Raw genomic sequence first — 23,184 nt, 5'->3', positions numbered from 1 at the left:
GATGACACTGAGCTTACCCCCTGGCAGAGGCGGAATGTAGGCGCGAAAAGGGGGGAGGTGCATGAAAGAGCTTCACCCCGCCAATTGGTCAGGTTGACGTCACGACGGTGCTGATTTCAGAACTTCTCTCCCTCGTTGGGACCTGATACTTCGCCTTGCCCTCTTTGCCTGGTCCCTGGCATGGGATCGGGGTCGAAATTCGAACCCGATAACCATGTGCGATTCGAGGTACGTAGCTCGATTCCTTGACTCGCTCATCTGCGCTGGCGTCACACGTGGAAAACTTCCCCGCCAAAAATTCTTCAAGAATATCCATACCGCGGAACGACTCCACAGCTTGTTTTCAAAGTACGCTGGTTTGACAAAGCATGCGGGCGATTAAACTCTCCGGTTGCTTCCATGCCTTGCCAGAAGGAACATCTGGAGGGTCCAGGGTCTGGGGGTGGCTGTTGCAAGATACGGCAAGCCGAGTGGACGGATCGGCCAGAGCGAGTGGGGGGGTTGAAGAAAAAGATCGTCCTTCTTAGTGTTTTGCATAGGGAAAATGCCAGTTTGTTGCACCGCCGCAGACGGGGCTTACTAAGAGAGTCTGAGAGAGTCTGAGAGAGCCTTAATGCCGATGGGTCGACTCGTCATAACGCCGACGGTTGTATTCCGTATCCGTACCTGGTAACTTGCCCCCACCGGCGTTGATGCCCTTTCCGGCACAGATTCGCCGCACCATCGGCCAACTTGGCATGGCCATCGTCCTTGCATTGTCGATTCCCACTGTTTCCACGGCGGCATGGGACCATCGGGAGTGGACCATCAGCTCGACGGGCTCGGCTGGCATCCACAAGTCAGACGGCTAGGACCGGAGGTGCCGCGGTATGCGTGTGTCGCGCGGGCAGTATCCGTAATACATTGTGGTTGTACTAGGTTTTGATTGCTTGAGGGCTCTGGTTCATACATCACCTTCAAACACCCTTTCAGCTAGCTCTTACATGAGACGAACTGAGCCATGAATCGTGTTTGCATACATGATTGCGACTCGACTTGCCAGAATTTTGGGATAACTGCTGTCGCGGCAGGATTTTCGAATAGCTGCTTCTCTTTTTCCCATCAGCTTTCGCAATATGGCGGAGTTGGAACGTGATGCGAGAACGAGATGCGCTTCAACACAACGGGATGCATATCCTCTATATTCCCTCTCACACCACACGTGAGGATGTGTCTTAGTCTTCTTCTTCCTGCTTGAAGAGTTGGCAAATATCTTGAAAACAGCCGGATTCAGGCCACCGCTTCCTCCGTTTCATGCGGTTTCTGTCCCCATATCGACATGCTTCAACCATCGTCGTCAGCACGGGTAGCCAACACCATCAGAGGCAGAAAGGCGGGGGGACTCACACTGTGATGTACGCGTGGATATTCTTATCCGCCATATCCTTCCTCACATCCACGAGCAACAACTCCGCATCCTCTCGAGTCCACCCCAGCACCTGGGTGAATATCTTCATCGTGATGCCCTGCACCCCCTCGAGGTTGTTCGTCATCTGCATGGCGCCCAGGATCTTTTGGTTCCTCCCTTTCGCCCAAGGCGACGCGGGCACCGCAAACTTCTTCTGCTGGACGTTCTGGAAACCGGCGTCGGTCATGTGCCGCGCGTACTCGAACGCCGAGAGCGCATCCCGCCCGGCCTTGCGGATCCCTTCCAGCAGGTGATCGTTCCAGCGCCGCAGCGCCGTGCCCTCAAGGGACCCGTCCACAGCCTTGAAGTCGATGACGGTTTCCTGGAACTCGACCCACCCGCCCGGGTTGAGGTTGTCGCGGATCTGGCCAAAGAGCTTCGGCAGGTCAAAGATGGAGGTGCACATGTACCGGCCGTGAACGTAGTCGAATTTCTGGCTAAACGCCCACTCGTCCTCGGCGTCGTCAATCTCGAAATGGCAGTTGGCGGGGACATATTCCGGCTGAATGGGGCTGAGGTCTGTGCCAAGGACCTCCGATTCCGGGTTCCTGTCGGCGAACTCAATGGCCCAGATGCCGGTGCCCGTGCCGATGTCGAGGACGCGGTTGGGCTTGGAGACGGGCGCCAGGCCGAGCTCGTTATCGAAGATGCGGAGGGCGATGGCGTGTTGTAGGTCTAGGCGGCTTTGCTCTTGCTCGAGGGGGTGTTAGTTCACTCTGGCTTGGCGGATACGACCTTGTAGGGGTTGGGGGGGATTGCAAACCTCATCATTGGGGAGAAAGTATTCTGCAGTAAGAGGCGTCGTGTTAGCGGGCGGGTTGATCCTGAAGGTGAGCTTTTCGCGCGTTGCGCCAACTCACTTCCTTCTTTGTAGGCGTGATATGTCCTGCCAAACTCCTCCACGAAGCGGTACACGCTCGATGCCACCGAGGCGGACGAGGAGGCGCGGCCGACGTCGATTCCCATGGCCGAGTCGGCGTCGCTGATGTCCGTGTCGATGCTCAGCGACACGGACGTGCTGCTGTCAATGTGCGAGGCGTTCAGCTCGTCCAGCGCGCTCGAAGTCAGTCTGCTGGATCGGTCATCGTCAATTGTTGATCGCGCCGTCGAGATGCTGCGCTTCCTCTCGGTGATTCCCTCCCCTGGCATCTCATCGCCCCGATCTGTACCGCGTGAGGCTTCCATCGCTCTGTCTCGTCGCCTAACTGAACAGCTAATTGCAGGTGATGTTGCGACACGTTTCGGATGCGCGGCAGAGCTGAACAAAGTGCAGTGAACACAGGGAATCCCCCCCAAAGCCCTGAAAGATGACCTTTTCCGGAGGACATTCGACCACCATGGCGTCAGAACCCTTATCTGGTTTCCCCCAATTCCAGGCGAGGATTCTCTTGCTACCGAATCCGCTAAGAGGCCAGCCCCGCGAGACTCATGTTAGCGGCGGACGAATCTGGCGAATCAACATCTGAGACTTTGGCTAGATGACGGCGCTAGACTCGATAAACCCTCTCACAGATCGGGGATTCTGCTCCGTGGTTTGAATGCTTTTGTTCAGGCGAATGGCGTGCATTTTGCCATTGAAGGACAGCGTGATCATGGCTTGCATAGAGACTTTGTGAGCTCCTGTGTTGTGTTACCCCGCGTTGGACTTTGCCGTACGTGTATACAGGGAAATTCTGCATGAAGAAAGCGAATCGCACATGCGGAGAAGACTTGCAAATATTCCACACACGCCATTTTTCGAGGGAACAGTGTGAGGTAGATCATTTGATACTTATTGACTGAGCTAAGACTAATTACAAGGCGGCTGGTCTGAAGCAACGCTACCGCAACATTTAAAAAGGCATAGGATAGGCAACTTTGGAACATATGCCTCCTCAAGGTATCCAACTTGGCTCTCTGCAAGCTCAACCTTCAACGCACTGATAGCCTGATCAATCCTCTCCTTCATCTCCAGTGCGCAGATGGACATGCAACCATTGGAAATAAGCCATGCTTGCACAACCTGCGCCATCGAGATGCCCTTGCTGCCCGCCAGGTCTCCGACGCGCTCGACAATGGCCTTGTCGGCGCCGTTCTCCGTGCCGCGAAACAGGAGTTGGCGGAAGGGGCTCTCTTGCTCGCGGGCTCCGAATAGTCGGTCCGCGAGGGCATGAGCACGCCGGCGGCTAGGGGCGAACAGGGGAAGAGGCCGACGCCGGTGTTGCAGTAGGCTTTCTTTCCAAGCTCTGATGCGCGGTAGAGGAGTTTGTGGAGGCCTTGCATTGAGATAAATTCGTGCCAGCCGTGGATTGTCTGTATGATCTCCTCTGGAGGCACATCATGATCCATTTTCTGGATCTGGAGCACGTCGATGTAGGTGCCGAGACGCTCGACGCTGCGGTCCACCGCCTCGATGATATGCTTACTGGAGAGAGGCCGACCTGGTTCATGCGGGGGCCGTCGTTGCTGGTCAGTTTGGCCGGGTCGATGGGGCCCTTGTTTTCGTCCACGGACTGGAGTCATTTGGACATGAGGACGACCTTGGAGCGGGGGATGTTGTGCTCCTTGATGGTCACATCTCACCGTATGTATTTCAAAGATTCCATGGTGAATTAGATTGGAAACTGGATTGCAAAGTAATGTGATGAAAGAAAGAAGATGAGTAGAAGAAGCTCTTCAAGCGGATCATTACCGTTAGTGTTGGAACTAGAAACACAACTCTCGTTATGTTGCTGGGAGCTCTTCATACTCTTCGGCCCAGCCCAGACTGCCAGAAGAAGAATCATTGACCAAAGGAGAAGCGATGCCTTTCGACGACTAACACGTTCACTCCCGGCGTCACAGCATCAGTGTTGCCCGCTCCTCCGCCTCCGCGCACCGGCTCGAGGCCCACAATATAATCCGATTGCATTAGTGCCGTTCCGCTGTGCCATGACACGCAACAGCTGGGGAACACGGAGTTAGGGGAGTTGGCTGACTCTCGGCGAGTCTTGGTCAAGAACCCAAGGGAGGTAGGTACCAACTCTGGTGAGGGACCCCGAGTTAGAGCTCAGGTAGCTATCCTTAATCGAGGGGTACACTGTCATTCAGCCAGGGCAATGATAGGCATCGCCGAATAACGAAGGGCAGAAAGCGCCAAGAACGGCATATGGCTTGAGGGACGGCGTTAGTATTCACAACGAAAAGCTTACTCGAGAGTTGCAGAATCTGTATGTACGCTCTTCGGCGATTTGACGTCAGTATGAATGTCGCCGGACTGATAATGATGAAGTCGGAGACGAGTGACGCGAGCGCCAATTCTGCCCTCAACCCTTAGACGTGTACGAGTCTCAATAGCTCGGGCAGTCCGTAAAAAAGTTCACAACCAAGCAGAAGTAGATGACGGCGCCTCTCCTCTTTCGAAACCATCCAAATTTGAAGAGATACTTGTGCTGGAAGATTACTTACATAATTCTGCTCCCTCTGAACTGGATACGCTGACTGGACCTTCCCACTGCCGATTCCTGCTGGCCCCACACCGACCGCCCGGCCCGCTGACCTTGTCTGAGGCTGCCCTGCGCCGTCCCGAGCTCGTCCCCTGGCTAGCGGTGCCTGCCGTCCCACCCCAACTTTCCTTCCCTCAGCCTCGTCTTCCTCCTCTCACGCCAAACCAGCGCATCCTCGCCGGCGCTTTCATCACAACAAAAGAATAACCAATTACCACAGGCGCGATGGCGCAACAGGACGCGCCGAAGCTCCTTTGGAATCCCGACAACGTCAAGGACGTTGCCGAGTCCGTCGGTATCCCCAACCTCAACGACGACGCCTTGCGCTGCCTCACGCAAGATGTCGAGTACCGGATCGGCCAAGTCCTCGTCGAGGCCCTGCGCTTCATGCGTGCCTCCCGCCGCACCACCCTGACGGTCAACGACATCAGCACCGCGCTCAAGGCTCTCAATATTGAGCCTCTCTACGGATACGACTCGACGCGTCCACTGCGATACGGCGAGGCTAGCTTGGGTCCCGGGCAGCCGCTCTTCTATCTTGAAGATGAGGAGGTCGACTTCGAGAAGCTCATCAATGCCCCTCTGCCCAAAGTGCCGCGTGATATGAGCTTCACGGGTGCGTAATTTTCTTCACTCCTGCCTGCCTGCACATCATTGTGTCTGCTAACTGTCGCCGATCCAGCACACTGGCTCGCCATCGAAGGCGTCCAACCATCCATCCCGCAAAACCCCACCACGGCCGAATCGCGAAGTCAAGAACTTGTGCCCAAGGGCCAGGGTGCTAACCCAGCCCTCGCCGCCCTGGCCGGCAACGATAACCTCTCTTTCCGTCCCGCCGTTAAGCACGTTGTCTCCAAAGAGCTCATTCTCTACTTCGAAAAGGTCCAAAACGCCATCCTCGACGATAACCCCGACGAGGAGGTGGTGCGCCTCCGCCAGGCCGCCCTGGAATCCGTTCGTGACGACCCGGGCCTGCACCAGCTGATCCCCTACTTTATAAACTTTGTTGCGAACCAGGTTACCCACCGCCTCGATGACGTCTTCACCCTCCGCCAGGCCATGGAGCTCACGGCCGCCCTCATCGCAAATACAAAGCTCTACCTCGACCCCTACGCCAACTCCATCGCCGCCCCCGTGCTCACGTGCATCCTCAGTCGCAAGATCGGCGCTGAGGACGGCGTCGACGCTATGCGCGAACAGTACCAGCTCAGGGAGTTTTCCGCCTCGCTCCTCGGCCAAATTGCGCGCAAGTACGCCGCCTCGAATAACCTGCTACGCCCAAAGCTCGTGCGGACGTGCTTGAAGTTCTTCATGGACCCCGACAAGCCGCCCTCGACGCACTTTGGCGCCATCACGGGCGTTGCATCCGCAGGTGGTCCCGAAGCGGTGCGCGTCTTGGTGCTCAAGTGTCTGAGGGCCTACAACGACAACATTCTGCAGCCTCTCAAGGAGAAAGGCGAGGGCGTCGAGTTTGAGATGCTCGTTGGTGGAATCCTCAAGGCTATTGCCAGCATGATTGAGGACGATAGGACGACTGTCAACGGCATCAACGGAAGCGCCCACAGCTATGCCGCCGAGCTCAACGAGTTCATCGGGCCCATCCTTGGAGAGCGGCTGAATGGTCTGGGTAACCGGAGATTGATCAAACACGTCTTGGATGCTAGGAACATTGAGTAACGCAGCTAGTGTTGGTAGTCTTTGGGAGGCGTAACGGCGTTTGGATCAGGCATGGCAAAACATGGTTATTGGGAGGCATACCACATAAATTGAGACCGTCGGCGTCCAGTATTCAGCCTAATTATTCTTCTGCTTGTGGTCTTTGACTGGCACTTGCGCCTTGCCCATCATGTGAAAGGCAGATTGAGACTTAACAATTGATTAACGTGTTTGTGACTCAAGGGAATTCATTTTACAGCTTTCAGTCTATACAATCCCTCGCCTTAAGCGGATGGGAGGCCGTACGCCCAGCAAAACCCAGGCGCCAACCAATCAGAACTCCAGTTTGCCCCCAAATCTCCCATCACTCATCCTCCTCTCGCCATTTCGTCTGTCTCCAACGTCCCCGAACCAGAGCCACCACGTGCTACCACCTCTGATGTTCCCTCAACATCCTCATTTTCTCTCCCTTACCACGCGAAAGCGAGGCCGGCAGCCGCGACGAGCGAGCTGGACCAGATGACCCAGCCCCACTTGACAATCTCAGGCTTGGCGAAGCCGAGAGCAAAGTCGTAGGTCAAGTGGCGAATGCCATTGAAGAAGTGGAAAGTAAAGGGCCAGGCGACGAGGAACTTGAGGCCGCCCTTTGCAGCGAGCGGTAGGGCGCCAAAGGCGGCGATGAGGGACTGGCTCTCGACGTGCCAGCCGAGAAGGGGCGCGACGAGGTAAGTGCCAAAGTAGACGTAGAAGGCGGCCGAGAGACCGCCGCCAGTGATACGGGTCCAGATGGAGGCGCCGAACCAGGTCTGCTCCATCTTGTAGATGACCAGGTGCGGGGAGATGGGGCGGCTGAGGCGCTGCTTTGCGAGGAGCTCGAGGCCATCTTGGGGGGTGAGCTTGGTGGTCGCGACGGGGCTGTTAGGATTGGGAGACCATGTTAGAAACTTTGAGATTGGTTTATCGAGTTGTTCGGCGTGAGGGAATAGTCGGGAGGATGGGCATCAAAGGCGAAGGGAAGGACGGGGGTGGACCAATTGCGTACCGGGCCTGGGTCGTGGACATGCTTTGTGAAGCTACGATCTTGGGAATCTGGTGGTTGAAGAAGACGGAAGGCTTTGCTGCCGCTGTTGATTATTCTCGTCAGCCTTCCATTGTCCTCTGTTCTATCCGGAACGTCTATGATGTAAACGAACCTCGGCGCAGGGCCGACACGCCCACCCGTTGCGCAATCATGTTGGAATTATAAGATGCGTTGGTTTTAGTAATCGAGATTATATCGAATTCGGGAGGGCGCGTAGGGATTTCGGCCGGAGGGGGACGGGTGCCGTGCGTGAGTCGTCGAGGTTGAGGATGTTGATTTCAAGCTCCTGCGCCAAAGGAACAAATTGGAGGCTGTCCACCTCCATCGCTAGACTCTCCGATTGAAGCGAAGCACGGGAATCCCCTCGGCTTTTCGGCTGCCGTCAACCAATCAACGCGAACCACTTCCTAAGCTTTGGTGACCACGTGATCTATGCTGCAAAGGGACCCTTGCCTGTGGAAAAATGCTTACCTACGAGGTACCTGTGCAGACAATAGCGTCAGGATCAATATCTACATTAGCTAAGCATGACCCACCGCACAGACCATGCTCGAAAATTCTCTCACGTGTACAAAACCGCCGCAACGTCTCGCGCCTTCTTCCTGGCTTCCCTTCCCTTTTTTTCTCTCCTCAGATAGCAACGACCGCCCGCCGCAGCATAACTAATGGTGGCTCTTTCTCCCTTGGGGGAAATGGTTTCACCCATGAAAGGCGCTGCTGGTAAAACCCTTGGGTTATGGGTGGTTGGAGAGTAATACTGGGATTGGATCCTTCGTTGATCTCGGGTTCTGGTTCGCACCGTCTAGAAGCCGTTTCATTTATAGGCATCTACATACTTTCGCCTTTGTCGTGTTGTCTTGCAAAACAGTGAAGAATTTGTCCAGCTGTCCTCGAATGAGAGCTCACAACTCGAACGATGGCGTTGTGAGCGTGGCTGTGGCAGAATCATCCACATGAAGTTGACGATTGTCTGAACGCACGCTTCGGGTGCTTAATGTCTATATGTGAGGCGCCTCCATTCTCATTCGTAGAAGCTTGATGCCAGTGGCAGCATACGCCTCGAAGACTAAGACGCTCCAAGGGAAGTTGTGGCTTGCAAGCTTGAGGTGCAACTTGGTCGTACCGTTGAGATGTCCTGTCGCCCTTTGCGACTCTGAGTGGGCTGGGGAATGTCCACCAAAACATCAATGATCAGCGCCATCACCGCACTTCCTGCTGAGTGGATGTGACATCCCAGCATGTGCTGTGGAGGAAGGAAGACGCCCTGATAGCTCAATCTGCTGCTACAGATACGTTCTCGTCTAGATATTGGCGTTGCTATAGATGTTCAACGACTATCTACTGTCAATCATCAGGTCTCGACTTGCACCTCATTTCGGTAGCCTGTGCGATCTCATGTTTGTTTCTCCCGATATCTAGCGAGAGTTGGCAGCAGATTGTCATCCGCGTTAATCATTCGCGACATGAATAATGCGAATCCTGGTTGATATCAGCCATTGTCGGTTAGCATCTGGCCAATTCAAACTCGGCTTCAGAAGCTAGCAACTTCAGCAGCGCAATCAACCTCACATCTTTGGGAAGCACTGTCAACTCTATGACTTAATTAAAATAAGCTTTCAGGGACGGTAACGCCCAGATTGCATCCAACATCTCTCAATGATCGTCTTGGGCAATCAAGCGGCAGAAAGTTTTGCTAGTCACTCGAAGTTTTTTCTTTGATCAAGCTGCATGACTTGGTCGAATATTAGAATTGACCTCATTTTGAAGCTACCTTGCCTTACACTAGTTGCTCGGCCGTTCTGTCGGCAATCCCGGACAAGAAAGTTTGACGCTAGAGTGATGCCCATGTTTAGCACTGATATCTCCATAGACCAGCTTCACTGATAGATGGTGTGTAAAGTGGGATGGGGAGTAGGAGCTGGAATACGGAGAGATGGTCTGCAAGTTGTTACCGCCGGAACTTCCCACAAAACGGTATCCATTTGGTTCCTGTCGTGATGGCATCAACCATACGTTATCTCACCACCAGTTACGTGACACCATTTCGGCAATTGCCAACGTCCATTCACGGCGTTTTAGCTGGTTGAATGAAGAAAGAATGATTTTACCGTTAGTGAAAGGCGTTTCATTGACTTCAGCTCATATAGTCGGTAATATCGAGGTCAGGGCGTTATGGGATCCCGCACTTCCCATCATCAACTCCCTAGCCTAGCAGATTTATTTAATAATGTTACAAAAATGGAAACCGACTGTCTCACGGATCTGGTCATAAAAACTCATCGAACCCAACTTTCTTTTTCTTCACCTGGAAACTCAATTAATAAAACTCATACTTCTTGCCCCTATCAGTGTCTATCTAGTTCTCCTTTAAACCAAGTTCTTTGCTTCATTGCTGTCTACAGGTGCCTTTAAGCCTTTTACCCTGGACTCTAAAGTCACTTCACCAGTACTCTTTTAGCCTCCCCTTTAGTAAGCAACTCATCTCTGGTTATAGCTATAACTATAACTACTTCTTGGTGAATTAACTTGGTGGTAGACGATGAAGCTTTCTCTTATTCTCTCCGGGCTTTACGTAGCCGGCACCGTCACGGCGAACTCAAAGAAGTGCCACCCTTTCAGCCTTTTGTACAAAGAGACTTCCTGCACGAATGATAATGGTGCCTGTGTCTTGGGACGATGCAAGGATAGGTTCCTGTGGCTCAAATGTACCTGCCCAGACGAATATCCTCATGTTCACTGTGAAGGGGAATGCGTTGGAGCGTAGACAGTCACACTGGCCAAAGCTTCTAGGAGAAAGCCGGGCAGACTGCCTGAGTATTGTTTGGTAATCGGCATTCAGCAAATAAAAATGAGAAGAGGGCACCAAGCGCAAGATAAGCACATAGCGCTATCATTTGTTGATTGAGGGGCCTTGGTCTACATATTCGTTTTTGCAATTGATCATTTTTCTCATACGTTGTCCAGTAATAAATTAGTAATAAATTAGTGATGATTCGTGTGGACAAGGCTGTTCATAACGTAAGTAGCTTGAGTCAGATCTCGATATCTTAGGCGGCACAATGTCGGTTGGGACCAGAGAGAAAACCTTGCTCACTAGCCGGTTTATTTTTGCTCTTCTGCAGGACTACTAGCTACTGACATTAGATACTTCTATACACAAGATCATGAAATCCTGTCTGAAGAACATAGGCTCAGGGGAAAAAACGCCCACTTCTGCCATGTTCCAGGCCATGGAGATGGACGCAGAAAGAGGCATGCAGCTGTTCCAGTGTTCCGTGGAAACCAGAAGTAAGACGTGGCAGTTATTTTGCCATTCAGGATGTGGAAATCGCATCTTGGAAACTATGCTAGAGGCAACTAACGATTGAACTAACGATTGACTATGTTGGAAATATTGTTGTCATCGTCGAACTAAGTCTTTACCTACTTTACGTATTCCTATAGAATCCAGGATCCTCAAGCCTTCATTTGATTTTCATCGGCTGGCGGTTTGTCCAACTGTTGACGAGCATCCTCTCTCAGTTTCGCCTCATCGGGTCTACTTAGTTCTACTTGTGGCATCATAAAGAATGCCACAAGGAACGCAACAGCGGCAAGTCCTGCCATGACCAGAAAGATGATGCGAAATGCCCTGCGGTAGCTGGGCAAGATCACAGCACGTAGACTTTGTGACTCGGCTTGCGGCAGATTGGACAGCACCTGTTGAGGATTCGAAAGCAGCTTTCGCGCCTCGTCGTCCCCTAAACCAAGGCTAGCTATACTACTTGCGAGAATGTTGTTGCTGTCGATTGAGGTCAATTCTCACGAGGCGATTAAAAGTTCTCTGGGGTTCAAGGTTGGACTTACATAATCGTTCCAGAAACGGCGAGTCCAATGGTGCTTCCAAAATTTCGTATGAAACTATAGATGTCGTCAGTAACCCATCATGGCTAGACATTTGTGATAGAGGATCGAGGAAACATCAAGCTGACTCACTTTCTGAACGAGGTAACCACGGCCATGTCTCTTCGACTTACACCAGCCTGTATTGCGATTAATGCTCTAAAAAGTACCAGTCAGCTCAAGTCAGCATTTATACCTGGGCTTGCCTGCATCACTCACGGTTGAAGTGTGTTGCCAACACCGGCACCAACAAGTAGTGAGTATCCAACTTGCTGACCAACGCTAGAGTTCTCATCAAGGGTCGACATCAGACCAACACCAACGGCCCACATGACCCATCCCAACAAGATGCACTCTCGGTAGCGCCCAACTTTGTGTACGACAAGACCTGCCAAAGTACTGAAGAGCGTCTGTGTCAGAGTGACTGGAAGCAACATGGCGCCGGCTTTTGTAGCCGAGTAGCCGTAAGCTAGTTGATAGAAGGCGGGAATGTAGTAGACCTGTACGACGAAGTTCCATCCGTTGATTGCCATGGTGATACAAGCACCATTCACAATTTTCGACCTGAAAATGTGTACTAGACATTTTCGTTAGATTATTGTATCGAAAAACGGGATGATTTCAACTCACAAGGCACTAAAGGGAACTTGGCACCTTTCCACTGCCAGCAGGTGAAGCCGATACATACGAAGAATCCTACTACGAGGGTGGAAATGACGTATGCGGAATCCCATGGATGGTCACCGCCACCCCATGTCAGGCCGAGCATGAGCACAGTCGTTCCAGCCAAGGCGAGGAAGCTTCCAACAAAGTCGACAGCTTTGATTTTGCTGTGAATAGAGTGAGCCATGACCGTAAATCAACTGTGATTGAACGCTTATAAAGATTTACTCACATTTTCCAATTGCCTTCCACTTTTCTGAGTGGCATGAAAAAGATGACGCAGAGCGTACATAGAAGGGTGAGTGGCATGTTGAGCCGGAAGATCCATCTCCACGAGTCTCTCGAGTGGGAAGCAAGAGCTCCGCCAATGACGGGCCCTATGCCGTTTGCAATGGCAACGACGGAACCCTTTATTGTCCGTTAGTAATTGAGGTGAAACATGGCGATGATCGCACTTTGACAGTGTTTGTTGTCATTCAGAATCGATATCACCCAGGGAGGTGATGTACTCACCAGAATGCCCTGATACTTACCCCTCTCCCTAAGCGGCACCACATCGCTCACAATCATTTGCGCAACGGTCATCAGACCGCCACCTCCAATACCCGTCCAGGCTCGGAAGATTATGAGTTGGGTACCAGTATTCGAGACAGAAGAGGCAAGAGAGCCGGTGAAGAAGATCGCCAAGCCGATGAGTAGGATCACTTTCCGAGACCAGATGTCCGAAAGACGTCCGTAGAGGAGCTGGCCGACAGTGGATGTTCTGGATGGAACCTCTTAGTTGCCTCACTACTAGTACAACGGCTCGTCGGTACTTACATGAAATATCCGCTGGCAATCCAGGCTGTCTGATTACTGGCATTGAGGGAGTTGCCAATGATGTTCAGACTGGCTGCGAGTGTGGTTTGGTCCATGAGAGCGACGAGATCCACGCTGGCGCAGGCCAGGAAGATCTGAAAAGCGACGATTAGTTAAAAAGCCGCTTGGGCCTGTTTGCCCTGTAATGCGACTTACTGTAATGATGGTCCTTGGACGAACATAGTTTGTCTGTTCGTTGAATTCATGCCTGGGTTTCTCATTTTCAGACCTATTCGCCGTCTCAGGATTGGCATTTAACACAATCTGACCAGCTGCTGGAGCATCAGGAGCAGCTTCAGTGAGGATGCCACTCATCTTTTCGTTTTGAGTGGCCATGTTGAATATAGGAAGCAAACTTGAGATACCTCAAGTGGAATAAACAAAAAGTTCTGAGGTTGCATCTGTTTAGCTCAAAAGATGTGAGCAAACACTTACAGACAAGGAAGACAGTCCCCGACGTCGGTCGTTTGTAAGATCGGAGACCGATCCCCGGCTGTCAGGTTAAATGGCGACATCAGCGTCTGCGCTCTCAAAGTCACATCGGTCCGTTGTTCAGCATGTAAACCCCTGATTCGTGACTGTATAGTACCGGATGCCAAGTTCAGACTATTGCCTGTTTCCAAGACCGTCGTGAGGATTGAGCGGTCCGGCGGAGGAATCGAAACCCTGCGCGGACATCTGACGGTCTGGCCCGGTTCGACAGGGATGGCCTTGGCAACGAGAACCCTTGTGGATTGGCTGGAATGCTCCAGCGAAACATGCTCAACTTGGGGAAACGAGCTCAAACTAACTCCCTAAAAACTTCGCAATTGAGCTCTCCTTATATATTGTCGAAGCGCAACGGTTTTGGATCCATTCATCACGGCACTTTTGAGCCGGATTGCGACTCTTTTTTTGATTGTTTTTTGGGGCCTCGTGTTACTCTCCAGAAGGATGATCGGCAGCACAGCGTTACGTATGCCCTTGCAGGATGCAGCAAGACGCCCGTCTCACAAGGTTCCTCGATGACAGAGACGCCCAGCGTTACCAATTGTGAATGACCTTGATGACTCGTGTCAATCGACTTTCTTAAGGCCGGCGTTGTACATTGTCGACAGGGGCATCGCATTAGTCCAAGCACGGGAGGTTGTCGATATCCGTCGTTCATTGGAGTAGGACCGGGAAAGTGGGAAAGGAAGGAGGAGGAAAGGTGCCAAAAATCACTGGCAGGCCGAGTTTCATGCATCCTGACTTCATGGTTGCCCTCTAAAAATGTCACTGCAGAGTACATTGCCAGATGGCGGTCCACTGACCGCGGATATCTGCGGCGTCTAAGGTGGCCGTGCCTGACAGGATGGTCAAGTGATGCATTCGAAACATAGTTTGAGTTGAATAGCTTGAGTTCTTTTTGTATCTTCGGGACACCTCGGGAAAATGAGTCTTTTGAGAGGAAGAGAGGGTATAAAGTAGCACTCGCAGTCTCCTAAAACGAGACCATCTGACAACCAGTCTCGTTTGCTATCACTATTCCTTATTACACAAGTCTTTCTTACTCAAGTCTTTTGAAGGAGCGCTAGAACGCAATGGATCAAACCAATCACCTCAATGTTTATACAGGGCCAGATTCTGTCAGAAACTATTTCGACCCTGATGTTGCCCCGCCACTGCCACTTGTCGAGGTTCCAGAAGCCCTGAACCCCTATCGCCAACATGGCGTCCGGATATTCGCCAAGATGATGTCGATGCATCCTGCCAACAACGTCAAGGCCATGCCAGCACTTAATCTGCTTCAGAAGGGGGTTGTTCCAGGAAAAACCGAGACAATCGTGGAGTACAGCTCCGGCTCCACAGTCATCTCCATGTCACTGGCTTCTCGAGTTTACTACGGCGTACCAGACGTTCGAGCATTTCTCAGCAACAAGACAAGTCAGGCCAAGTTGAGATTGATGCAGTTCTTTGGTCTGGACATGTAAGTAAACCCACTCCTCTCATTAATTTTCCAATGATCTTCGTACAGCACAGCTAACTGCTTGCCTACCAGCACCCTATTCGGAGGACCTTCTCAACCTGAGCCTCTAGACCCACGAGGTGGTATTTGCGCCGCAAGAACTATGGGCAGCGACAAGGGCACGGCGCTCAACCCGAACCAGTATGAAAATGATGATGTGAGTGTACTTCATGCTTCATCCAACGTGAGAAAGCACTGACACATTTAATTTGATAGAATTGGAAATCCCACGTGCGGTGGACTGGACCTCAGATTTTCAAGCAGTTGCCCCAAATCTCTCTCATTTGCGCAGGAATGGGCACTTCTGGTAAGATCAATGCCAAACAATGTTAGTACTACCAACTGATATCATATCGATAGGAACCCTTACCGGTCTGGGAACCTACTTCAAGCAAGCCAAGCCGTCAGTGTATAGGCTCGGTGTCTGCACCGCACCTGGTGACCGTGTTCCCGGCCCCCGTTCCTACGCTCTCCTCCAACCCGTCGAATTTCCTTGGAGATCTGCAGTTGACCACGTTGAGCATGTTGGCTCTCACCACTCGTATTCGCTCTCGCTGGACCTGTGTAGACAAGGTCTCATCGCCGGCCCGTCCTCTGGCTTTAACCTGCAAGGCCTTTACCAGTTCCTTGACAAGCGTATCGCGGCAGACAATCTGAAGGAGCTGACTGATGAGTCTGGCGAGATTCATTGCGTTTTTATCTGTTGCGACTTGCCTTACCAGTACATCGATGAGTACTTTGCGAAATTGGGACCTGAGCATTTCCCAGCAATCCACAACGAGGTACGCACATTATCCCCAACTTTCTCACCCAGAAGACTGACATTACTCTTAGAACCTTCAAAAGGTGGACCTTCACCGCTATGACGAAGCATGGGAAAAGACTGCGACTGAAGTTTTCATGCAAATCCCCTCCGCGAGCGATATTCAGACCAACGATACCCATTTGCCGAGCACGCCGCGCTATGTCGACAACAGCAGCGCTTCACTCATCCCCCGCCTTCCCAACACGATCATCATCGATCTGCGACAAAGCGAAGACTATCAGGCGCACCAAATCGCAGGTTCCGAAAACATTCCAGTCGTCGAGTCCAGTGACTGGAAGCCGTTCTCTGACGCAAAGGTTCTTGAAAAGCTGTGGCTCGAGTTGGAGGCGACGTTCGACTCGAGCAAAGAAGTCGGCAGACAGCTAGAAGACCATCGACAGAAGCCAATCCTCGTCTTGTGCTATGATGGCGACAGTGCTAGAGTCGCCACCAGTGTCCTGCGTGCGAAGGGATTCGAGGCCGACAGTGTTCGAGGAGGCTTCCGTGCTTTGAGGGACCTGGAGAGAAGTACCACAAATACCTCTGCGACTTGTTCTGGAGACCTGTCCATCACTTCGAGTGTTGAAAAGCTGGTTGCCCATCGTCAGCCATATCTTCAACTGGTGTGAGCTGGAGAGGGTAGTAATGATTCGCTTCATCCATGATGAACATACTTATGAAATGATGCTCAAAGATATTTAAGTGAACGAAACACGGTGGTTTCAGTTGGAATAAGGGACGGAACACATGAACATTAGCCTTTTAGCATATCTCGAACATCCCCAATACACTTCAATACAATTCATCAATGAAACTAAGTATTCTTGCCTCCAAGATTCTCGAAGACGGTTTTGTGAACATTCTTTCTCCATTCGCCTCATGTTTACTAATTCATTTTTGCCTTGGAGCTCCTAGGAATACCAGTATGAGCTGCCACAAGACATAATTCTCTTGGCAACGGCGAAGGGCCTATCATTATAGTTTCCATTCGGTTCCTGGTATAGTCTTTAATGGAAGTTCTTGCCTCGATCGTTCTCTGGAAAGGCAATGCCAATTTTGATTCGAGATATATTATTCTGGAGTGCTGTCGGATTGCAGAACAAGAAGCATCTGGTCGCAAAAATGACGCCGTTAGTGGCGGGTATAAATGAATGTTACATGTTCCTAAAACACATGTTGAATGCACTACTTACTGAATTGTAGATGACAGGCCAGCCAAATGTATTTATGCAATCCAATTTCCATCCCCGACTAGCCGATCTGCCTCATCAATTGTGTAGGCGTAGTTGGACACGAGAGTTGAAGGACTGCCAAGGAAACTCGACCAAAGGTCCAAAGTCAAGGACTGGATCATTCTCAGAGGGTCAAAGAAGACCGTTCGGCCGGGTATTATTCCCAAAGAAGTCTCCTGCTCCGGTATTGTGGTTCGAGCCACGCCGAGAGAGGTTGATAGTGCCAACCCGCCCTTTGGGAAGCTCTTTGACGAGGTGAGTGTAGACAGCCTTCATCTCTTCATAAGTAACTACAGAGTCGTTTGTTTGGTCTGTGGGCCAGATTTAACGCAGGGGAGCTCTGGGCCGAACACTTCGGCCAAAGCCTCAGTCACGTCCAGGATGAACCAGCACCAGTTCTTGACTGATGCATCATGCGCTTCGGTACGAGTATTTACGCAAATTCATGTCTCATTAGTATAAATTGGCGGCAGTAAACAGTTTGGTGGGGACTACTTACGAGTTGAGAAATTGTTGAGGGAGATATCCGCTGTTTGCGGTGCCGATTGATAAAGAAAAAGGAGTCAAGATGTTGCCAGACAGCTAAAGTTTTTCTGTCTTTCACTCTCCATTCAACACAAGTATAGTATTTTGACATTCATACAAGTCGATACAAAGGACACACTAAATGATAGTCAAGATCCCCTATATGTTAAGGGCTGGACGCCTATGGTCCCCCTTCCCGGGCCCGTACTACTTCAGTGCAACCAAGCTACAAGTCGGGGACTTATTGAACAACTTCAGGTTGGGCCTCATGGTCTAGTTGCCTAGGTGGGCTGGTTGCTGCCAACTATTGCCCACATATATGGCCTGCCCTTCACACTAGGTAGCCTCCTCTATAACTGAAAGGGGAGTGGGGAGGGTTCTTGCAAAGAATCACATAGTGTATTCACATACATATCATGCGCCATGTGAATACACTCAGGTGATTGAGGACCCAATCAAAAAATTCCGTAGTGAGAACGGGCTCTCAGTGCACTTTCCCAACGGACTGGTTGAAGGAAATCTCACTCTGCTCCGACAAAAAAAGTCCAGCTCCTTTCCACTAGACTTTTATCGCTTCTCCCTCCACCAGTGAACCTACCCTCCCGACTTCACTTCTTCTACTTCTTCACATACCCCTACGCATTTCACCTTGCATTGTCAAGCTCATCAAGAATGTCTCCAGGTGAAGGCCACGACCTCTCGGCTTGTTATGAGGCGTACAAGCTCTCAACAAATTGCTTCCTGGGATGGATGGTGGCTCAGTATCACTCCGAGGTCCCTGGAGACATGACCGAGAATCCGATCACGTCTACCAGAGACATTGTAAGGATCGCCAGGGTTCTTGAAAAGTCTCAATGTGCTGTGCCGCCCTCCGTTATTGGACCTCTTCGTCACGCCATCACCAAGCGTTGGGAAGTCCTCGAAATTTACAAGACTTTCGATGCTGACGACGCCAATCATACGTTCTTCATCAAGAGGCGAGTTATCCTCATGGAGCAATTCAATACTGGACTAACAACAGTAACCAGACTGGAGGAAACCTTGCGCATCCTGACGCCCCTGATGGCAAACTCCAAGAACCCTCGCCACCCAGCGATCCCAGGCATCGACACCGGGACGCTGAATACTTTCGCTACACTTGCGTCCATTCAAGAAGAAGCCGACATCGATGCCTCCCCAGTTTTACCTACGCCACCGAAACTTCATACTGCTCGCCACTCGCGATCGGCCAAGAGAAAGGGCAAGGCTGTCGTGCAGAAGCCAAGCTGCGAGCTTGAAGATGACGAGATGAGTAGGATTTTCGAGGTGGCGTCCATTCTGCATGTAAGCTGGCAAATGTCTTTCAACAGGCATCTCCTGATGGGACCTTCTTGGGTCTGACACATTTGTAGGAGATTGGAAAGCTGCGCGCCCAGGTGATGCAGATCTGGATCGAAGCCGGCAAAGGAACGATTCCGATACCCGCCGCGGCGTGGCTCACTAACATAGCATTCGGGTTGATCAAGACCATGATCGAGGGCTACTTTCCTGTGTCGAGTTCCGATTTTGAAAATACTTGCATCAAGGTCGGAAAATTTCTCGACGTGCAACCGGATGTTGATTCCGAGACCGACGGCTTAAAGGACCCCGTCCGCTTTTGCGACTTTTCCTCCTTCATCCGTTCCTATCCCTCGATACCCTCTGGAAACGACAACCATTCAGTCTTCAACCTTGACGATTTGGTCATTCAGAGAGACCCGCACGAACCCCATAGGCACAAAACCGAAGCCGGTGAAATTGATCAGGAACACCTATTTGGCGTGTTGGAGATTTTGCAAAACACGCACACAACTCTGACGCAGAAGCGAGCTGTGGAGCGTTTGGAGCTCTGTGTTGAGGGATCTGCTGGACGATGGGGACCTTCTGAGCCAATCTTACCTGACATCCAGGGTTTCTTCAATCACCCAGACCAACCTGCGTCGACGAAGCTGGTCTTCGGCATAGACTTACTCCTGACGACCTACGACGCCTTTCGCTGGCCAGAAGGAAAGCTCAATAAGCAAGACGCAAGGATCCGAGCTCTCCAGCTTGCAATGGAGATGAGAGCCAGCGTGCGCACCACGACGAACATCTTGAAGACCTCCCTAGTCGGCCCCACCACCGATGGCTTCATCGACGACATGGAGGAATTGTACGGCGCCTTGAACGACTACGTCTCGGAGAAGCGATTCGATCTCTACTATCGGGCGCCCTGGACCGCCGGCGCACACATGGTGGAGATGCTGCACAAGAGCCAACGCATGGCCAAGGTGCTTGTCAGCTACTCTGGAATAATCCCGGCGACCCTTCACCTCTACAATGCTCTTCGGCGATCCGCCTTCCAGCTCCCGAAGATCCCGGTCATGGATGAGCTGTGCCAGCTTTTCAAGGCAAACATCTTCCTGCATCACTTGCCCGATAGAAACTTTCTCTCCATCTTCCGTCGAGCCGTTTACGGCGGAGCTCTCATCAAAGGCTGCTCACGAAGGAGATTAAAAAACGCCGGGTCCAAAATCGAGATCGGGGTGAACAGAGAAGCCGTAGTTGCGGAGCTCAAGTCTACGTTTGGCCAACAAAGCGCCGGCAATCACCATGTGAGCCTCATAACCCTCGCTCATGTCTACGAGGAAAGCGACCAACTACCTTTCGACCACGTCCGCAGAGACAAGCTCGCCAAGAAAAACGAAGCTGAGCGGACCCCAGAATTCCTCAAGAGGGCCACGAAGAGGATCATGGAGGAATTTGAGGGGCCTACTCCCTCGGCGCGGATCAACTACTTTGCCATCTTCGACCTGTGCCTCGAGGTTCTCGAGGACTTTGACAGGATCATCGAGACGAGTCCCATGATACCAGAGCTGAAGTTTTCTCCGCACATTGAGATTCCCGCCGTTCGCGGGGTAGCCATGGCCGATCTTGTGCTCGCGCACGTCGTCGAAGGCTCCAGAACTAAACGCAGCAGACTGAAGCTGCCCACTTTGACGTGGCCAGTGCTTTCAAGCAGAGCATTCAACGTTGTGGACAAGAACGCAACCCTGTCGCAGTTCTTGTGGGACGTTTGACCGCTACTAGCTTCTGTCACGAACTAGGGTGCTCAGCATCCCGTCGGATATATGTAGAGAAATGTCTCACTCGAGGAACAAGAGTGGAAGGGAAAGACGCCCATATCTATACATCACCAGTGTGCTGAAACGCAGGAAGCGTACGCAACGAGGTGATGTGGGTTGCGTCATGAGAATGAGGCTGTAGTGACACTTTACGCAGAATTGGCTCGATTTGTGTTGGGCTGGAGGTTTGGATAGGCTCTGATCGCAGATCAGGAACTTATTCAGAACACGATGGGCCTTACAGCGAGCATTGGGTACAAGATGCAGATGGTGTTGCCGACACTGGTCATTCTGATCCATGCAAAGTTACCTATTTTCTGTGGCTACCGATTATGGGTAGGCAATTTGCAAAAGAACACGAGGGTTCTTACGGAGAGGATTGAGAATGAGACACAGGTGATGATGGCGACGTCGAAATCCCGGTACACAAAGGGTCACAACGGGTTACGACGTTCCGTGGCTCGCGGAGTTGAATCAAGGAAAATCGCATTGATCGCGATGCGCGTGTACCATAACCCCATAACCTCAGAATAGCAGCATCACGTTTCTTGTTCAATCGTGAAGACTCTGTTGTGATAGTGAAGCGCCACCTCCCCGGTAAACCCTACTACTTCTTACTAGCAGCGCCCTCCTGCTCCATCCCCCCACACCCAAAGACCTTGCCAGCAATCTCCTCGGCCTTGCCGTACCCTTGCGTCGAAGCATCGCGCTGCTCACCAGCAGCCTTCATCGTCGATGCGGCGTGCGCCTTATCCTGCTCTCCCGAAGACGTCCAGGCGTGCGAGCCCGTAACGCTGCCGATGGTGGCCTATTTGTATCGCATCTTGTCAGCCACCTACATCCTTGAGTACTTGCAGCTGAAATTGGCTGAATTAGTCCTTGTTCCTTACCTCAGCGGCGCCCTTGACGTACTCGGCATGGCCAGCGATGAGGCCGGGTTGTTGGGTATTTGTGGTGGTGTTTTCGGAAGACATTGCGTAGGTAGTACGGGTGGTATAGTAACTATCTTGCTTTCAAGGTTTGGTAGAAGTTCGAGAGATGGGATTGGATTGGTAAACGTAAGACAGCTATGGATCGAAGTAGATAATGTCGCGCATGCAACGGCCTTCGAAAAAATGCGGTTGAAGTCGAGTGTAGTTGAGCAACAACCGATGGCTGCTAGATGACGTCAATACGTCGATCGACGTCATGGTTAACAGCCACATCACTAGATTCCCGTCCCAAAGCGCAAGACGATCGCAGCCGATGACGGCCACCTTTCACCGGAGCTGTTTCACCGAAGCTGATGTGAGTACTGACTACACAAACATTAGGGAACACATGTGTTGGGTTTACTGGATGGGGAGGATCTTGTCAGGAAAACCGAGTTTCCTGTGCAGCGCAGACAGTCGGGGTAACTTGATCAATAAAATTAGAATAATGGGGTATCGCTACATTTTGACAGCATCAATGACTCGTCCATGGCAATCGAATCCAAAAACATGCACAGCTCTAAACTTCAACCTTCTCAGCATGCGAAGTGTTGAGACTTTCCTTCCTGCCCTCAACTGCCGCGACACGATCTTCGAAGCGCACACTTGCGCTCCTGGTACGCCATGCGGGGACATTGGAGTCGAAAAGCTCGTCAATCTCCTCGAGAGTCTTGCCAGAGGTTTCGGGGTAGGTGAAAAAGATGTGCACGGTCATGGCTGCGCAGAAGGTTCCAAATATCATGTACGTCTTCCACTGAATGTTGGTGAAGGCGGGTGGCACAAAGAAGGCGAGGGCAAGGTTGAACGCCCAGTTGGAGGCGGCAGCCAGACCGACACCAGTAGCACGGTACTTGAGAGGGAAGACTTCGGAAGCATAAATCCAGCCGATAGGAGCCCAGGTGAGGCCGTAAACGCCAACAAAGATGTAGCAGAGAGCAATGACGCCCTGCGCGGGAGGGCCAGTGATTTCCCACCTCAAGTTGTCGTCGCCATTGACGCTGTCGACAGGGTTTCCGTGGACCTTCATGACAGCGCCGGTGGTGAAGTGGATGATACAGCAGATGATGGCACCGCCGATGAGGAGAGGACGACGGCCGAGACGATCGATGATGGGCAGGATAGCGCCGGTCGTGACGAGAAAAATAACATATTGGATGATGGAGGATGTCAGAGCCACGTTACCAGACTAAGAATTGGGTTAGCCATGGTCCCGGATGGGCAGGTAAGGATTAGGGAGGGGGGGGGGGGGGGGGGGGGGGGGGGGGGCGGGGTGGGGGGGGGGGCATGGGAGGGGAGNGGAAGGGGGAATATGAAGGTAGGGGGGGAGAGGGGGGAAGGGGGAGGGGGGGGTGGGGGGGGGGGGGGGGGGTCGGGGGGGGGGGGGGGGGTGGGGGGGGGGGGGGGGGGGGGGGGGTGGGGGGGGCTTTACCATGCCGGCCATGTTGAAGATGTAGACAAGGTAGTAGAGCATGACGTTTCCTCCGAGCAACT

General features: G+C 52.0%; 8 protein-coding genes across 8 annotated transcripts; 3 read left to right on the top strand and 5 right to left on the bottom strand.

Annotated features, from left to right (window-relative positions):
- Positions 1 to 1,382: 1,382 nt before the first annotated feature.
- Positions 1,383 to 4,337, bottom strand: CORC01_02721 (methyltransferase domain-containing protein; the record flags this gene model as incomplete). Its single annotated transcript, XM_022614371.1, has 6 exons — positions 1,383 to 2,141; positions 2,211 to 2,233; positions 2,308 to 2,610; positions 3,368 to 3,571; positions 3,625 to 3,851; positions 4,249 to 4,337. The coding sequence occupies 6 exons, from the start codon at positions 4,335 to 4,337 to the stop codon at positions 1,383 to 1,385; spliced, it is 1,605 nt and encodes a 534-aa protein (XP_022478985.1).
- A 799-nt stretch (positions 4,338 to 5,136) lies between these two features.
- Positions 5,137 to 6,588, top strand: CORC01_02720 (TATA box binding protein associated factor; the record flags this gene model as incomplete). Its single annotated transcript, XM_022614370.1, has 2 exons — positions 5,137 to 5,527; positions 5,594 to 6,588. 2 exons carry the CDS (start codon positions 5,137 to 5,139, stop codon positions 6,586 to 6,588), a joined length of 1,386 nt encoding a protein of 461 aa, XP_022478984.1.
- Positions 6,589 to 7,037: 449 nt separating this feature from the next.
- Positions 7,038 to 7,800, bottom strand: CORC01_02719 (succinate dehydrogenase cytochrome b subunit; the record flags this gene model as incomplete). The annotated part of the gene is made up of 3 exons (XM_022614369.1): positions 7,038 to 7,482; positions 7,610 to 7,691; positions 7,761 to 7,800. The coding sequence occupies 3 exons, from the start codon at positions 7,798 to 7,800 to the stop codon at positions 7,038 to 7,040; spliced, it is 567 nt and encodes a 188-aa protein (XP_022478983.1).
- Positions 7,801 to 11,104: 3,304 nt separating this feature from the next.
- Positions 11,105 to 13,387, bottom strand: CORC01_02718 (multidrug resistance protein fnx1; the record flags this gene model as incomplete). Its single annotated transcript, XM_022614368.1, has 9 exons — positions 11,105 to 11,429; positions 11,495 to 11,548; positions 11,624 to 11,689; positions 11,750 to 12,107; positions 12,161 to 12,360; positions 12,426 to 12,601; positions 12,707 to 12,956; positions 13,013 to 13,146; positions 13,208 to 13,387. The coding sequence occupies 9 exons, from the start codon at positions 13,385 to 13,387 to the stop codon at positions 11,105 to 11,107; spliced, it is 1,743 nt and encodes a 580-aa protein (XP_022478982.1).
- A 1,226-nt stretch (positions 13,388 to 14,613) lies between these two features.
- CORC01_02717 (cysteine synthase K/M:Cysteine synthase B) lies at positions 14,614 to 16,472 on the top strand (the record flags this gene model as incomplete). Its single annotated transcript, XM_022614367.1, has 5 exons — positions 14,614 to 14,999; positions 15,072 to 15,195; positions 15,255 to 15,345; positions 15,399 to 15,820; positions 15,873 to 16,472. 5 exons carry the CDS (start codon positions 14,614 to 14,616, stop codon positions 16,470 to 16,472), a joined length of 1,623 nt encoding a protein of 540 aa, XP_022478981.1.
- A 1,800-nt stretch (positions 16,473 to 18,272) lies between these two features.
- Positions 18,273 to 20,677, top strand: CORC01_02716 (uncharacterized protein; the record flags this gene model as incomplete). Its single annotated transcript, XM_022614366.1, has 2 exons — positions 18,273 to 18,923; positions 18,992 to 20,677. The coding sequence occupies 2 exons, from the start codon at positions 18,273 to 18,275 to the stop codon at positions 20,675 to 20,677; spliced, it is 2,337 nt and encodes a 778-aa protein (XP_022478980.1).
- Positions 20,678 to 21,329: 652 nt separating this feature from the next.
- On the bottom strand, positions 21,330 to 21,696 carry CORC01_02715 (uncharacterized protein; the record flags this gene model as incomplete). The annotated part of the gene is made up of 2 exons (XM_022614365.1): positions 21,330 to 21,530; positions 21,613 to 21,696. 2 exons carry the CDS (start codon positions 21,694 to 21,696, stop codon positions 21,330 to 21,332), a joined length of 285 nt encoding a protein of 94 aa, XP_022478979.1.
- Positions 21,697 to 22,213: 517 nt separating this feature from the next.
- CORC01_02714 (uncharacterized protein) lies at positions 22,214 to 22,879 on the bottom strand (the record flags this gene model as incomplete). Its single annotated transcript, XM_022614364.1, has 1 exon — positions 22,214 to 22,879. A coding segment is annotated over one exon (666 nt), but the record flags the coding sequence as incomplete, so codon positions are not given.
- Between the last annotated feature and the right edge of the window lie 305 nt (positions 22,880 to 23,184).

This window comes from Colletotrichum orchidophilum, assembly GCF_001831195.1.
Source record: "Colletotrichum orchidophilum strain IMI 309357 chromosome Unknown Scaffold_16.1, whole genome shotgun sequence".
Classification (NCBI taxonomy): domain Eukaryota; kingdom Fungi; phylum Ascomycota; class Sordariomycetes; order Glomerellales; family Glomerellaceae; genus Colletotrichum; species Colletotrichum orchidophilum.
The sequence above is the reverse complement of the archived record's forward strand: the minus strand, read 5'-3'. Positions and strand labels throughout refer to the sequence as shown.